This window comes from Sander lucioperca, chromosome 2 (assembly GCF_008315115.2).
Source record: "Sander lucioperca isolate FBNREF2018 chromosome 2, SLUC_FBN_1.2, whole genome shotgun sequence".
Taxonomy (NCBI): domain Eukaryota; kingdom Metazoa; phylum Chordata; class Actinopteri; order Perciformes; family Percidae; genus Sander; species Sander lucioperca.
In genome coordinates this window covers 38,737,669-38,754,574 of record NC_050174.1, presented here as the reverse complement: position 1 = coordinate 38,754,574, position 16,906 = coordinate 38,737,669, and the positions used below count along the sequence as shown (strand labels likewise).

Here is a 16,906-nt window from a genome sequence, read left to right as displayed (position 1 = left end):
GAGACTTCAGATACAGTATTAGGGGACCACTAAGGTCTATATAAAAGAGACTTCAGATACAGTATTAGGGGACCACTAAGGTCTATATAAAAGAGACTTCAGATACAATATTAGGGGACCACTAAGGTCTATATAAAAGAGACTTCAGGTACAGTATTAGGGGACCACTAAGGTCTATATAAAGAGACTTCAGATACAGTATTAGGAGACCACTAAGGTCTATATAAAAGAGACTTCAGATACAGTATTAGGAGACCACTAAGGTCTATATAAAAGAGACTTCAGATACAGTATTAGGGGACCACTAAGGTCTATATAAAAGCATCCAAAGAGCACCATGTCATGGGACCTTTAATTAATCAGCTGTATGCCTCACTGTGTGCAAGTTCTTTTATGTGTAAGGCAACATCAGGCTTTACTTAAACATTGCTTTCCAAACTTTTTAAAACTACATTTCACAAATAAATACATTTACTGAATTGTTATTTATTATTAAATTATAAATCGTGCAGCAGTGGCTTGTTAACAATTCTTCAAAATTAACAGGAATACATTTTAAGTGCAGAAACAAATTGGTCAAAACTTAAACAGTAATTACAATTCCAGTATTTAATGTATATAGTATATTAACATGGAATTGAATTGAATTAAATATGTCAGCCCCGTTGTCACCGACACCTGATCCAGCTATTTGAGTCAGTATCAGCCGGTATCTATCAGGATCTAACGGATCGTCGGTGCATCCCTAAATTAACTAGTTTTGGAAATGATGTTATTTTTAAAGACACGCCATTGTACCTGTGTTTGTCTTGACGCAGGACGAGTGAGGAGCCTGAGCAACTCGTTATGGACGCTCACCCACCTGACGGCGCTGCACATCAACGACAATAACCTGAGCCGCATCCCACCGGACATTGCCAAGCTACCCAACCTGGTCTTCCTGAACCTGTCGTCCAATAAGCTCCGCAGCCTGCCCGCCGAACTGGGCAACATGGTCTCTCTCAGGTAGGCTGGTCCTGGCCAGGAGGGATGCCTTTAGGGATTTCAGGGACATGACTGACATCAGGCTCAAATAAGAGACATTTTATTCTGGATAGTCAAAATAGGCTTTTTGAATATGGCAAGAAAAAATAACTTACCATAAAGCTTTGTCACAGATCTTAAGAGAATGGTTAAAAATCTTTTGAGATATATATATACACCAGATGAGGATGTCTGTTTTTTTTGTCCACTTGTTTGAGGTTTACTCAGATGATTGAATCTTGCTAATGTCTGCATTTGTACAAAGCTTTTACTTCACTTAACAGTATGTATTTTGTCTAAAAAAATACATAATTCTTTGGATTCATTCAAGTGATTATGTGCCAAACAATCCCAAAGCTTAGAAGAAAAGTAATGATTAAAACGACAGTGATCAAACACTCAGAAGAAAGCAGAAGATTATGAAATGTGTGGGTGGAAGTAGTAATCCCCTCCCCTTTGACTGACAAACAAACACAAAACAAAGATGACAAAGGCACATTATGACTGCAAGACGTAATTGAAGTGACAACAAAGGACAACATGGTAGATGTTTTGACGGTTTGTGGTAATTCCAGAACAATACTAGCCTGACAAGCCAGCCCCACATCAAGATGTTGGGTCTGGGAACTCACCATTAACGGAGCTCAATCCGAGGGGCGGGATAAACAGTTGTCTTTCAAATTCTCTCTGCATGCAATAGGATAGCGCTACAACCAGGCAGAGCAACGAAGAAGGTAGCGAAGCTAGTTGATAGATTAAACTTTTGCCGCATCCGGTCGGCAAAACTCCAAACACATCTTCCTTTTTTAAGAATGATTTCAGTGCCGTTCTTTGTTCTTTTCTCAAAGAAAAGCTTAACTCCAAGTCTTCCAGAAGGCCGCTGTTCCCAGCAGCAGCCATAAGCCCGCCTACCGACTCTATACACAATGTGATTGGCCTGACCAGAGTTTGGTTTTTCCAGCTTGCAAGCCAACGGAGAGTGCCTAGACCCCCCTGGCTGCAAATTAAATTAGCTGCCGCTAGGGTGCATCTAGATTTCTATGTTAGAACAATACATCAATGACAAGTAATTACCACAATGTTGAGAAAGTTTGTGAAAGAGAAAAGACTGAGACACAAAATACTCATAGTTCTTGTCCCATTGTCTTGCAGGGAATTGCTTTTAAACAACAATCTTTTACGAGTTCTACCTTATGAACTTGGGAGGCTTTTCCAGTTACAAACCTTGGGGCTAAAAGGTGAGGCTTTCTTTTAATTACCATTAAATTCTGACAGATTTAAATTACCACTATCCACCAAAATGTGAGTAAATTCTGGCTGCAACTACTCATTATGTATTTTCTAAACTTTCCTAAAAGCTGAACATGGCTGGTGAATTAAAAGTGTGAGTTCCCAGCTGAAATTATTTTTTAAATATTTATTATATGATTATTTGGCAGGAAACCCTTTGTCCCAAGACATCCTCAATCTGTACCAGGAGTCGGATGGAACCAGAAAGCTTTTGAACTACATGCTCGACAATCTAGCAGGTGAATGGCTCGGCAGCTTCACCTTACTACACACCCGTTTATTGGAACTCATGCATATTTAACTGGCAGTTAATTGTAAACCTGAGTAGTGCAGCTGTATCATTGCAGGTATGCCATTGTGTTTGTCACAGACAAGTGGGCACTTATTCCTAATTTCCCTCTGCCCTGTTTGTAGTGCACCCAGAGCAGCTCCCCCAAAGACCTTGGATCACTCTGAAAGAGCGAGACCAAATGACTCCCACAGGTATGTTCATCAGGGCCAAATTTATTGCAAGTTCAGCTGCCTGTTGGAGTAGAAATAATTCATGATACTGTATGTCTAGGTGAAACATGTATTCTTTTCTACTTGAGGCTGCAGCAGGATAGGTTTTTATATACAATTTCACTTCTTTTAGCAGCCTAAATCAGCATGTGGCATCACATCCCGACTTGCTGAGACAATGCCTTCTTTTCTTGCCTAAATTGTGAAACTGTGATTGTCATTCAATTGTTCACTGCCAATATTTACATGTAAATTGTTTTCTGAACCAATGATTCCCGACATGGTAGTCAGGACTAAAGGGTCTCAAGATACACCTAAGGTGTCAGAAGTGGTAAAAGAAAAACAAAAAGTGTATTTATGCTGTATAGCACTTGTTAAATTCCAGTGTCAGATGGATTGTCAGTCTAATATCTTTCGAAAAGTAATTACCTGCAGCATTTGCATAATACTACATGTTTGTCTTGCTACTGTCTCAGTGTCAGATACATGGATCTCAACGATAATCATTTTACATTTCCCACACTCTGCAGCCGTGTTCACGGTTATGTGCTACAACGTGCTGTGCGACAAGTACGCCACGCGACAGCTGTACGGCTACTGTCCATCCTGGGCCCTTAACTGGGAGTACCGCAAGAAAGGCATCATGGAGGAAATCACCAGCTGTGACGCTGACATCATCAGCCTGCAGGTAAATGAACGGCCTCTCAGCTTGAAGCTGACATCGCCTCCATGTTTCCCTTGTTACATTTCTGACTTAAAGCAGATTTTCTTGTGGCCGGGTTAGCTCAGTTGGTAGAGCAGGCGCACATATAGAGGTTTATTCCTCGACGCAGAAGGTCCAGGGTTCGAGTCTGACCTGTGACTATTTTCCTGCATGTCTTCCCCCTCTCTCTCCACTTTCATATCTAACTGTCCTATCCATTAAAGGCAGAAATGCCCAAAAAAATAATCTTAAAAACTCACCAAGGAAAAGAGTGAAGAAAATCTGGGAATATTTTTGAATTGTCAGAAGTTCAGAAAATCAGGACAGGGGGAGAAATAAAACAGAGATATATTTTACACTTGATTCTCAATATTATATTGTATTTTTGGGATAGATGTATTGGAAACCACACTATTTAGCTGTTTAGAAAAACACTATTAAAATGCAAAGTTACTTTCAACTATATCCTTCATCTTTGAAATGGAAAGTTCTAAATAAGTTAGTGATTTTTGCATCAGAATGAATGTGAGTAACCTTGTTCTTATGATATAATAAAAGCATTCCTTCAGTTTAGGAACATAAAATCTCAGTTGATGTTGGTTAGTCTTAGGAGAGAACAACCTCATCTGGATCAGAATACCCCTCCTCCTCCTCCCACTGTATTTGCCTTTTATATTTGGCTGATGCTCACTCCTTTACACATACATTTCATTGACTCTTTTAGGTTACATTTATTGCCCTGTGTGTCTGCAGGAGGTGGAGACAGAGCAGTACTACACTATGTTTCTGGAAACGCTGAAGGAGCGCGGCTACGACGGCTACTTCTGCCCAAAGTCTCGTGCCAAACTTGTTTCTGAACAGGAGAGGAAACACGTGGACGGCTGCGCTGTGTTTTTCAAGACCGAAAAGTAAGGTTTTTTACACTTTACAGAACCTGATTTATTGAATACACTTGTCTATTTGTAGGTTTTTGTATTGTTTGGATATCGAAGAATGTTGTTTTGAAGTGAGCAATATTTATAGAGATGGAGCTTTACAGAAGTTCATTTAAAACTGACCATGACCACATTGACTGCGTGTTATAGGCAGGATGACTACGATTCATGTACACTACTGTTGAAAAGTTTGTAATCTCCAGCCACAAAAGCTTGACCGGATCCAGTCAGATGTCTGAGTGGACTACTCTATATGTTTGAATGTTTTTTTATGCTTTTAGGTTGTAGAAAGTCCTCCTTTGCAAATAGATGTTATTTAGATTTGTAACATGGAGAACAAAACGTTGTACAATGGTTTAACCAGACTGACAACTGAAAGGGCAGAAAGAGCCAAAGGTCCCTCTGAGCAACAGTTAAATAAGAAGAGAAAAATCAGCAGTCACTGTTAAAAGAAAGAGGAAGCTTAGCATCAACATGTGTAGATTTAAATAGGAAAAGGTTCCAGTTTCAGTGTCAAGTGCACAATAATGCAGCATAGAGTCTAACAAGCTGGAATTAACAGGCAACATGTTGCTTTAGCAAAGCTCTTCTTCAAACTTTACAAGAGAAATAGGTTAGTCTAGGGTTAGCACTGTTGGAATATCAGCTGAACATACTATGGACTGACGAGTCACAGTTAAACCTCTTCAATCTAACCACTGAGCAGACTGCAGAGGGCCCAAAGAAAACACACACTAACTCAATATTCAGGGGCACATTGCACCGTTGTGCTTTTTTGGACTGAAAAACAAATTCAAAACCGAAGGATATTTGGCTAAATGGAAGTTTGAATCATTTCATTCTTCTTTTGGGGCCAAAAAACTATTTCAAAGGTATATAATACATTTGGTGTCTGAATTATACTGTTTTTATCTCTGTTAAAATTATTATTGTTGTTGTTGTTGTTGTTGTTGTTATTATTAAAGGAAAGAAAAAAAATATCAATGTAACAGCTGATTCCAAGCTTTTGAACAGTAGTGTATGCAGTAAAGGAGGGACATTTTTACATCTGAAATGTAAGCTTGAGTTTTCAAACTCGTCCGTAAATGTTTATGCTGCTTTGTGGATGTTCCTGCAGGTTTACTTTGGTCCAGAAACACACTGTGGAGTTCAACCAGGTGGCCATGGCCAACTCTGAGGGCTCAGAGGTCATGCTGAACAGAGTGATGACCAAAGACAACATCGGGGTGGTCGTTCTGCTCGAGGTCAACAAGGACATGTTCTCCGATGGTAAGAACCATCTTCAGAACATGGAAGGCAACACTTTTCAAGCCTCAAAGCATTGCAGGTTCACAGAAACATACATCTTTTGCCTATGGGGGCAGTATGATTTTAATTTAGCAAGGAATCTGTCAACATTGTTATTAATTATTGGTTGGTATGTAACATGTCAGAAACGAGTGAAAAGGCCTCAAGGTGACGTTTTCATTGCTTGTTTTGTCCAATCAACAATCCACCACCCAAAGATATTCAATTAACAATACACACAAAAATGACTTAATTGCTTATCGATTATTAGTCTGGCTTACCGGATGTACAGTGCGGGTATAAAGCGCTGCATCTGGGGCTTCGCGCCACCCAAGACCATTGTGGTTTGTTTAAAGAAATGCAAACAACCAAGAGTCCCCTCCAAGTACCTAACTAAAAAACTAAAAATCCCTATCCTTACTAGAGTCAATAAAGTGTGCAGTAACTCCTAAATAATGTTGATTACTCACTGACGTCCAGTGATCAACTGTTAATGAGACAGAGTTTGCAGCACCTTGCAGCAGTTCCAGTTGGGCTGCTTTCTCCGTGTCGTACAGGCTGTGTGTGGGGCTGCTGTCTCCCTCGACGGCAACGAGACAGGTCAGAACATGCCAACCGTAGTACGTCTTTAAGACCTGAGTCCTCTACGACTACTCTACTGACAGGTCTGCAGTTAGTTGCCACCCGTTTCACAAGAGCTGTAGTAATTTTTTGGGATTTGGTTTCATCCACAGGTCGGCAAGTAGCACACTCCAAAATAGTGCTTTGCCTGAGTGGGTAGCATGCTAGCGGGTAGCATCACGTTGACTGTACTATTATGCTTAGCTCTGTAGGTGGTAACTCAAGCTTGACGTGCTTCGGTGATATTTTAATTCGGCTTTATACAATGTGATTATGGCTTTCGACTTGTCTACGAGCCGTCCGGTAGTTTTGGAAAATAAAAAGCGCCATTCAGGATTTCATTGCTGCTGTCTTTCTCCATCATGCCTGCAGCCTGCAGCAGCAGGATGTGTTACGAGGAAGTGGCAGCTTGATGATAAGTAATGGTGCTGCAAAGGGTCAAAATAGTAGCCTGTTAGGCACGACGCAAAGCCGAGTGAAGTGTAAAATAAATTAATAAATGGCGGCATGCGATTAATGCGTTAACGCTGACAGCCCTAGTTATAAATAAATAAAAGTAGCACAGAAAAAGTTTATACGCAGTAATGTCTTTTTGCCACAAGGTGTCACTAGTGAATTTGATTAGAAATAATCAATAAAATCCATTTGATGTTGTTCAGTGGAGTGATATAGGATGAAAGAGTGATGTTATATGCAAATACATGTACAGAATATTTATGTTGGTTCAATAAATCTGTTGTGGTTTAAACCTATTATATAATCAGTATTTATCAGTTAATTCAATAAACTTTGCATTGAGTGCCATGCAGGACAGTGTTGTTCCATGTATTTAACAGTAATCATTAGGGGTGTGCATCTCTCCCTTTATAAGAAGATCTGATACGTATCTAGATACATGGACTACGATACGCTTCAGGGACGATACATTTTAATATATGACTCAGTTCAATTCAATGTTGAAACAATTCGGTGCGATACGATTCAATCTGATAGATACAGTTCATATTTGTTTGATGTACACACATTCATTTCCCATTATAAATTTAAAAAATCCAATTCTATAAAAGAAGCATTGCCTACCTTCAAATAAATATATATTTTGTAAAAGGAACAGGGAATAGTAAAGCTAGATGGTTATATACACTGTAACTTCAACTTAATCACACATAAACACACACTCGTCTCTATCAACGGCATTGCACACACTTCAGCTTCGTTGGATTGACAGCAAAGCTTCAGTCAACCAATTCGTAGTCTATATCCTTCGGGTTCCACTTCCGGGATTGCTCCGCTGCTGCAGGAAATTCCGCCGGATGCACGTTATTTTCCGTTTCCTTCCGCTTTCTTAGTGATGGAATTTTAAATTCGGTGGATTTATGAGGACTATTGTTAAAGGAGAATTCCGGTCGATTTTTAACACATAGCTCTGTTGTTTGGAAATTTGGAGTGTTGTCAGTAGCAAGAAAAATGAAAACAATCGGTGCTGCCTACACCGTGTTATCCTCCTGCTAGAGTTAGCACCATACAGGCTTAAACAGGGCAAGTTTTAAACGTGTTTTTAGCCTCTGAACATGTTCGAAATGTCATTTCAAGTGCCTACCCATGTGCAGTGATTCCTTCCGAGGGAACACAGCGAATCTGACTGACTGACACCACAGCTGAGCCAGCAGAGCTGCAGTTCAAGAGTTCAAGAGCTATTGCACATATGCATAGGTAACTAAGCAACAGTGGGCTCTTGGAACTTTTGACCTGCTGCAGCCAACGCTCTGCTCTGCTGGCTCAGCTGTGGTGTCAGGTCACAGCCTCTTGCTACAGAGAGTTTGACAATCGACTAGTGTGGACTTCACCGGAAAACAGGAAATAAACAGAGGTATGGATTAACACAACTTTTATGCCTTTCTGTCACATCTACTGCAGTCAAATTCGCTGTGTTCCCTCGGAAGGAATCACTGCACATGGGTAGGCACTTGTAATGACATTTTGAACATATTCAGAGGCTAAAAACATGTTTAAAATGTGCCCTGTTTAAGCCTGTATGGTGCTAACTCTAGCAGGAGGATAACACGGTGTAGGCAGCACCGATTGTTTTCGTTTTTCTTGCTACTGACAGCACTCCAAATTTCCAAACAACAGAGCTACGTGTTGAAATCGAACTGCTCCTCAGATCTCTGCAGGGTAAATTGAGACAGCTAGCTAGACTATCTGTTCAATCTGAGTTTGCTCTCGCGCAACTATTTTGCAGGGGCTCTGTGCGGAGTTTAGCACCGCCTATGACGATTCTGATTGGTTTAAAGAAATGCCAATAAACCAGAGCACGTTTTCCTTCCATCCCCGAATGCTATGTGGAGTAGCCAGACCCTCCTTCAGCGCACTTTGAAGGAGGGTCTGGCAAAGCGAGACTAACCGATTCGTAACGTTAGAACCAGGCCATCGGCCAAATCTTGGTCCATTTAGACCGACTCAGGGGTCCGTGTATCGATGTAGTCATATCTGTGATAATACACCCAGATACCGATTCAGTGGATCATACATGTACTTTCTTTTTCACTCAAGTTCTGTAAATCCTTTTAATATTTTTATTTTATTGTGTCAGCACTTTCTGAGTTTCTAAAGTTGCATCAGCTATGTGTTTTTTTTTTTGTTACCAAAATAAGGTTTCATTTGGGAGGTTTTGGGGAGGCAAACAAGCCTTTTTCCACTCCTTGTAAAGTTCCTTTTTTATGTTTGCGGTTTTGACCTTTTTATAATTCCCTAATGAGAGAGTTTCATGTTACCTAAGCAATGTTTTTTATTTCTTAAAAACCTGGTGGACCTGATTTAATTCCTCTGTTTCATTGGCTGCATAACCAATTTTTTCTTCTCTGTTTTCAGGTATGAAGCCCCCACAGGAGAGGCAGCTGATCCTGGTGGCCAACGCCCACATGCATTGGGACCCCGAGTACTCGGACGTCAAGTTGATCCAAACTATGATGTTCCTGTCTGAGCTGAAGAGCATCGCTGAGAGGGCCTCAGGCTCCATGGCGACCGGTTCGCCGACCTCCAACCCGTCCTCCATCCCCATCGTCCTTTGTGCTGACCTCAATTCGCTGCCCGACTCTGGTAGGACTGTCTCACTCTTCAGGATCCTCGTTTCAGTCTCAGTCTTTTAGTCCTCCTCAATTAATGTTGCTGCAAATTTAGTTTTGTATGTTGGTATTAAGGTTTTATTGTTGGATACATTTTTATCAATTCTGCTAAACGTATATACTGTTTAGTTTCTTTAATACACTCATTGATATCAGTGTCCGTCGTCGTGCATATCGAATATCAGTGCCTTGATCTCCATTAAGACAAACACACAATTGATTTTTAGGGTTTTATAAATAAAATGGATGTTCTGGATTAATGCGAGGCACTTTTACATTAAAAAGTCTACATTTTGTATGATCCAGGTGTGGTGGAATACCTGAGCAACGGAGGAGTGGCCGAGAACCACAAGGACTTCAAGGAGCTACGCTACAATGAATGTCTGACCAACTTCAGCTGCAACGGCAAGAACGGCAACTCAGATGGAAGCATCACACACAGCTTCCAGCTGAAGAGCGCCTACGACAGCAATCTGATGCCTTACACCAACTACACATATGACTTTAAGGTAAAAACCTTTTAAGGCCAGATACTACAGGCAAAACATAGTTTTTTTTTCATGTACTGGTCATTTTTTTGATTTTGGGCTATTTTGCTTACATAACATGTCTTCTTTCAGACAAGTGGAAAGAAAACAACCAAAATACACATTTCTGTGTTTATTTTACTTTGTGTATTTGCGTCTGTAGATTTCTCCTGTGGACATATTTTTAAAGACCGTTTTGTCAAAATGAGTTTGTTCTTAGACTCTGAGCCAGAAATCTCCACCCTCTGTAGCACTTACATACACAAAACTTTCCAGTTTCATTGCTATCTATTCTGAATTTTGTTAACATACCATTCATAGCCTGACTTATAGAATTAGCCCATATTTAATTAGACCAATACTCAGGTACCCTGCATGTAGAAATTAATACACTGGAACTCGTGTTGTGATCATGCCAAACATCAGCTAAATATTCGATAAATCAACCAAAAACTTAAACTAAATAATTATCTTTGAATCTGTCTGAACCACCCTTTTCACTGAGGCTATTTTCCTCCTGCTTTCAAGATGCATTTGGCAAAAGTTACTATACAGTTGCAAACTTTTTGTCTGGTTGAGCATCAAGTTAAAGGACATACAGCTCAACATTGAGTGGTTAAAACCCAAAACTAGCTGATGTATACAGTGATAAGGTAGATTCAGTTATGTGGACTGTTTTATATCATTATGAGTATTTTCTGCTGTGGGAGATCCCAGTGGGAATGGAAACCCTGAACACTGCAGTGAGAGTGAGCTATGATTTACCTTTTAGAGTGCTGCAAAACAACGAAACGCTTTTTTACACTTTTTATTTTTTAGATGCATTTGTGGTGAAGCATATATGCCTGTAATTGTCTTGTGGTCTCTGCTCTGGTTTCTAATGAGTCATGCAGGCACTTATACAGATTCACAGTTTGTTTTTTTTTGTTTTTTTTGCTCCTGGCTTTTACATCAGTAGCAATGGACTTCTCCTTACACAAACCTTTTAACATGTAAAGGTTCTTGCAGAAACAAATAACCAAGTGGATCCTTATTTTTGGAACAATCAAAGAATCCCTCTTTTGTGTAGAAGTTCATGTTGTTTTGGCAGTATCTTATGTTAGTGCCATTAGTTGTACAGGTGCGTCATCACTGAGTTTCTCTTTACATTAGTATAAACAAATTGGATGACTAATGAATGGTAAGAGAGGCAGAAATGAGTCAAGCACAGTGTGCAAACATCAACCGTTCAAAGTGTTTTTAGAGATTACAAGTTTTTTTGGTCTGGAAACAGTCAGTAGGCTTCTGCTTCAGCAACATTTTCAGTGGGCGAAGATTAAAATCACAGTAGGTTTTTTCCTTTGCGCAAATTTCAGCATAAACCCTTCCTGTACACAAAAATGTTGTCAAACTTCTCAGAGATTTATCTTCGATTAACAACTCTAAGTCTAAATTATTTTTTTTTTATTATTTGACTGAAAGATCCAACAGTCTTTGATCAGTGAATGTTTCCAGACCAAAATCTTAAAGGAAATGATTCTGTCTGGGGCTCACAAACCACAACATTACATTATCAAACATAGGTTTTTCTGCAGGTCTTCCTATCTACCTTTTTGCTCTCGGACAGAGTACAGAACGTTACTCAACCTCTAGTGGATTTTCTGATGCACTTGTCCCTCAAGATTTGGCCAAGTCTGCTCAAGAACATTGTTTATACAGTATGTTTATCTGAGACTAAAATGTGGTTATACAAACTGAGCAGGTAAAATCTTTGAGAAAAGCTACTGCCATCTGTAATCTCTTATTTTATAGTGTTTTGGCCAGAAGATAAAGTGGCATCAATTTAATGAAGTGTTTCCCTACAGTAGTGAAATTACCAGTGAAGTGTATCATTTTGTTTTGATACAGATGCCAGGACATTACCCAACACTGTATTTAGGCAAAGGTGTGCTGCTTAATGTTGAAGGGAGTTCGACATTTTGAGAATACACATTTTCGCTATTTTGCCGAAAGTTAAATAATAAGAATGATACCATTCTAATGCATTTAAAAAAAGCTACTGCTAACACACTGTTAGCTTAGCTTAGCACAAAGACTGGAAACAGGGAAACTGCTAGCCTAGCTCTGTCCAACCTCCACCTCTAAAGCTCACTAACTAAGAGATTATATTTTCTGTATTGAATCTAGGGTTTATGTGCAGGATTATTTGTTGTTCGGGATAGTAACTGATTTGTTTCTACCTTCAGGCAGAGTCAGGCTAGCTGTTTCCCCTTGTTTCCAGTGCTTGCTCAGTGCTTAGCTAAACTAATATGCTCCTGCCTGTAGCTTCATGTTTAGTGTTCATAAATCAGAGTGAATAAACGTGAATAAGCTCATTTCCCGAAATGTCAAACTTTTCCTATACAAAAAAAGTCTAAAATGAGTAGAATTCAGATTTTTCTTAAATGGAAATACCTGATCTGATTAAGAATTTAGTCCCAGTTTAGAGACACATTTCCATCACAACTCAGAACAGATTAAAGTTGGCTGCCCAGCCTTAAATTGATATGTTTGTGTCTGCAGGGCGTTATCGACTACATCTTCTTCTCCAAGACCCACATGAGTGTCCTGGGCCTGATGGGACCGCTGGACAGCCAGTGGCTCATCGACAACAACATCACTGGCTGCCCCCATCCCCACATCCCCTCGGACCACTTTTCCCTGCTCGCCCAGCTGGAGCTTCACCCTCCCCTGCCCCACCCGCTCAAACCCCTCAACGGACTGCACCTGCCCGTCCACAGGTAGTGCAGCCGGAGAGAGCCCCACCAACCCCTTCCTGCCTCACCTTAAAAAACACTGTCATCCCCCCGCCCCCCCTCCAGCTTTATACAGGACACTGTACAGTTTACTGATCATGTTAAAACTCAGACACCATCTGACCCTTCCAACCCTGAGATACACCTTCACAAAAGGAGTGAAGTATTCGCCCGTTTGTTGCTCCTTCTTGTGTTTTTGCACACTGTAAATGTTTGTTTTATTACATTTTCCCCCCCTTGAAAAGGCTTGATACCAAATGTTGGGCTTGGGACGAAGTTGCGATGGTAACCCCCAATGTCAGTTGTTTTATTTGCCTTAGATCATAACCGCTTGTAGATTCTGCTCCTACAACAACAAACCTTAACTATTAACTTTTTAAAGAAAAAACACACAAATCAGATTAGCGGGATTTTTTTCTTTCTCATTTCACATAGCTGTGAAATTTTAGAGTAAAAACACAACAAAATATTATTGCTGCAACACAACAATCCCAGTCGATAGAACTGGAACCTGCTATCACTCCCTAATTAACTGACAGGTATTTTAATGAAAGGAGGAACCCTACAAACTACAAGTTAGGAATGTTTACGAGGACGTGAAACGTTTGTTTACAATCACAGGTCCGTATTTTCATCAGCCGAGAAACACCAAAATACTTAATTCAGTTAAACGTTATAGCTGCGTTTTTAAAGATTAAAAAGTACTGATTGGGCGTTTTTTTTAAATAATGTAACGACACTAAATTGGTGTGTTTCGTGGTGTGTATGGGAACGAGAATATGAAATCATCTCTTGCCACAGCTGCTTGTAAATAACAACAGCACTGATAATATCGAAGACAGATTATTTTAGGGGGCTTTCAGATTGATACTTGTTTTGTGGATAATTTGGGATTATGTTGCCTGGTCCAATTTGAAGGATTTCACCCGACTCATCCTTCTTGCCAGGTAGCAAATCTCAACCAGAAAGCTACCTCACGGTGCTGCGTTAATGTTGCTGAGCTGCTGTGTTCACTTCTGTCATTTTTTTTCTTACATAAAACAGGTCTTGAACCTCTCTTTAGTTGCTAAATATTTAACTTGCAGAGGTATCGTGTTCATCTCGTCCGATTTATGCTCATTGTGATTTAAAAGATTTCTGCAGCACGATGATGTAATAAAATGATTGGTTCATGTCAAATCAGTGCTCAGATCTCAAATATTAATAAGCATTGCAAACAAATTAGCCCCCTACTCTTTGAATTGCATTGAAAAAAATAGTTTAAGACATGAAATATATTTCAAACACAATTCTGACATTGACCAACAATGCGCTTAATACTTTTAGCTTTTTGAGTCGTGCTTTCAAACACCTACGGTCTTAAGAGTGTCGTCCCGTTTCCCCTTACCTCACTGGCCAAAGAATCTCCCCGGAATGAGTGACTTATGCTCTGTCGACAATAAGATATTTATTTATTGTTGCCAGAGGGAAAAAAAACTTCCTGAGAAGAATCTGCCAATGATTTGTGACTAGGAGCCGAATGTATCCCTATGAAATTGGTTGTCGGAGCCTCTTAATGCCAGATTCCTGTGGACTTTGTATATTTGTGCCAGATGATTAGAACTCATAGCCCTTTATGTAAGTTGTAACTCAGGGCTATGCTATGCATCCAGCAGTACCTCTCAAACTGAAGACTCTCAGAGTCACGTCGTAAGAGCAAAACCAAACGGCAAGCTATTAGTATGGAAACCCTTTATAAAGCACAGGTAATGTATGTATGTACTTACATACATATATGTTGTTGTTGTAGAAGTCCCACGTCTTGGTGCATTTTTTATAAAACTGCTGCTAGCCTTTTGCTTTATTATCAAAAAAGAAATTAGTCTAACTTTTGAGGTGCCAAAAGGTGCAAAAAGTGTTTATTTAAATTTGGTTAAAACATTTTCATTTTGTTTACTTGTAAGGCTTTTTAAGAGTGGCACGAGTAATGTGGGATTGATAGGATTAATGAATGCAGTGGTAGGACTGGGTATTAATACTGATGCAGTACCTGAGTTTCAGTACCAATATTATTTTGAGAAATTCCAAATTAAAAACATTTTTGAAAAAATAAAGCGATTTCTCTACAGAACCCCTTTTGTCTGTTACAATAGGGGCCAGACTTCTCAAATGTTTAATATCATCTAAACCAGTGGCTCCAAACCTGGTGTCATGAGATAATTAACATGGTAGCAAACAAGACATTTTTATTTTCTATCTTTATTTTTGGGACTTTTATGTAGTCTTTGCTTCTTCTTTTTTTCTGTATAGTTGGTGTCAGGTAAATTCTAAAAAGACAATATACATCTCTGATTCAAGAATCGGTTCAAAAGATTACGAATCTGGTCAGACGTTCAATGCCAGCTTTCAGTACTTGACATTTCTCGATACTTTGACACTTTTTGATGGGTCCAAAAATAAAATATCGAGGTTTGATACCCAGCCCTACCTCTGCAGGGGAACTCTGTAATAGCTGCCTACACATGCACTCACAGTGTTTAACATATCAGGCACATTTCACACTGTAGTGTCTAGTAAACCCTGATGTTTTGAGATTGAATTAGTTAAATTAGTCAAAGCATTTGCTCTGTTCAGTATTTGAATAGAAAAGCCATAATTTTGGGATAAATGGTGTCTGCACAACACAGCACCCTGTAACCTCAGCTTTAAACCATAGTCAGATCAGTATCGGCTTTGCTTCATTTGCACATGATTTGACGCCGACATTAATGCTAACGGATACACCTCCGGTTTTGGTGGAGTTGATGAAGTCTATCTTTTTGAGCATTTTGAGGCCTATACTTCACTCCTAAACTCACAGGGTTTTCTGATTTTGTACAACAGCTGTACATGATTTAAATTGCCTTTGCTGGCAGGGCATCTTTCACATCTGTGAGGGTAATGTACCATTCTCTGATTAAGGGGCGTATTTTTCTCACAAATCAAAGATGTACCTGGTGTTGTACTTTTTTTTTTTTTTGCACAGTGCACTAAGATCTCATATGTGAATACAACTTCCACCTGTCTCTGATACTCTTGTAGAGACAAAACTGGTCTCAGTCCAACTTTTATTTTGAACTATTTTCAGCAATTTCTGTCTCTAACATACATGCAGTCTTTCAATTGGTACTTTGTACAATTCAGTATTACCAAGTTTTTGAGAAAAAAAGATAAATGTTCTAGGTTTAAAAGCAGTTTGTCTTGATGGCTTTCATTTCTCCAGTGCACATCTTTTCACGCTCTGAGATGCTTAATCAAAATTAATTTGGTACTCTGATGTTTTTCCAAAAATGTTTTTCGAGATCCCCTTTACACATACCATCCAACATCCACAGCCACTTCCTTTACTATCATTACCTAGAGCATTTGCCCTGTTAATTTTGTCTCTGTAGAGCACACCTCACATACTTTTTCTACAAACAACGTGCCTAGTTTGTACAATTTCTCCAACAGCAGCACTGCCCATGAGACCAAGACGCTCAGAGATTAACCCAGCGCCATCATCCATCCATCCAGCCAGCCATCCTTTCATCCCTCCAATCCAATCCAGTGACATCATAAAGAATTGATACTGAGGAATCATTGCTTACCTCAGACTGCTTTCTGTTTTTTTTTATCAAATCACTTTTTTGTATCCATAACATCAAGGACACTTAATTTCTACCAGATATCTGAAATTCACACACACTTGTTTTGTTGCAGTTTCTCTGCAAAGAGGTGGCTGTATCTTTCACAAGATTATCACGACCATCATCGCATGGATTTCTGAATGTAAAAACCCTGTTGTTCAATATCTGGCCCTGTTTTTTTTTTTTTTTTTTATCTTCCACTGTTGAGTTTATCCGGGCTGATTTTACAGCAATGTGGTTGCTACATGAGGTTTTAAGTCTTTGGTGGCCAATAAGACGCATGAGGATTATCTGACAAAGCATTTAGCATTTGGACAAAGGGTTTGCTGTCTTTAATCTGCTTTTACATGTTGAATTTGACGGCCTCAAACTAGGCCAGGTCGCTGCATTCAAATCGGGAAACTTAAAGGATGCTGCGTAAATGTTTTCTCCCAGTGTATTAACCTGTGAATAATTCACGGGAAAAGGAATTC

The 16,906-nt window shown here is 39.5% G+C and overlaps 1 protein-coding gene across 2 annotated transcripts in view; it reads left to right on the top strand.

The window, feature by feature from the left end:
* cnot6l (CCR4-NOT transcription complex, subunit 6-like) overlaps positions 1-16,906 on the top strand; it is a 21,290-nt gene extending 4,384 nt beyond the window's left edge. Inside the window, exons 3-13 of one of the 2 annotated variants that reach the window (XR_004105971.2) lie at positions 819-1,005; positions 2,176-2,261; positions 2,463-2,552; positions 2,728-2,796; positions 3,345-3,502; positions 4,271-4,425; positions 5,570-5,721; positions 9,232-9,459; positions 9,792-9,994; positions 12,554-13,664; positions 13,734-16,906. Coding sequence is in view for 1 of the 2 variants with exons in the window: in XM_031305225.2 (XP_031161085.1) it covers positions 819-1,005; positions 2,176-2,261; positions 2,463-2,552; positions 2,728-2,796; positions 3,345-3,502; positions 4,271-4,425; positions 5,570-5,721; positions 9,232-9,459; positions 9,792-9,994; positions 12,554-12,775 (1,550 nt within the window). In the remaining variant the exon portion in view is untranslated. Of the gene's footprint in view, positions 1-818; positions 1,006-2,175; positions 2,262-2,462; positions 2,553-2,727; positions 2,797-3,344; positions 3,503-4,270; positions 4,426-5,569; positions 5,722-9,231; positions 9,460-9,791; positions 9,995-12,553 lie in introns of both variants that reach the window. The other variant, XM_031305225.2, reaches the window with a different exon arrangement.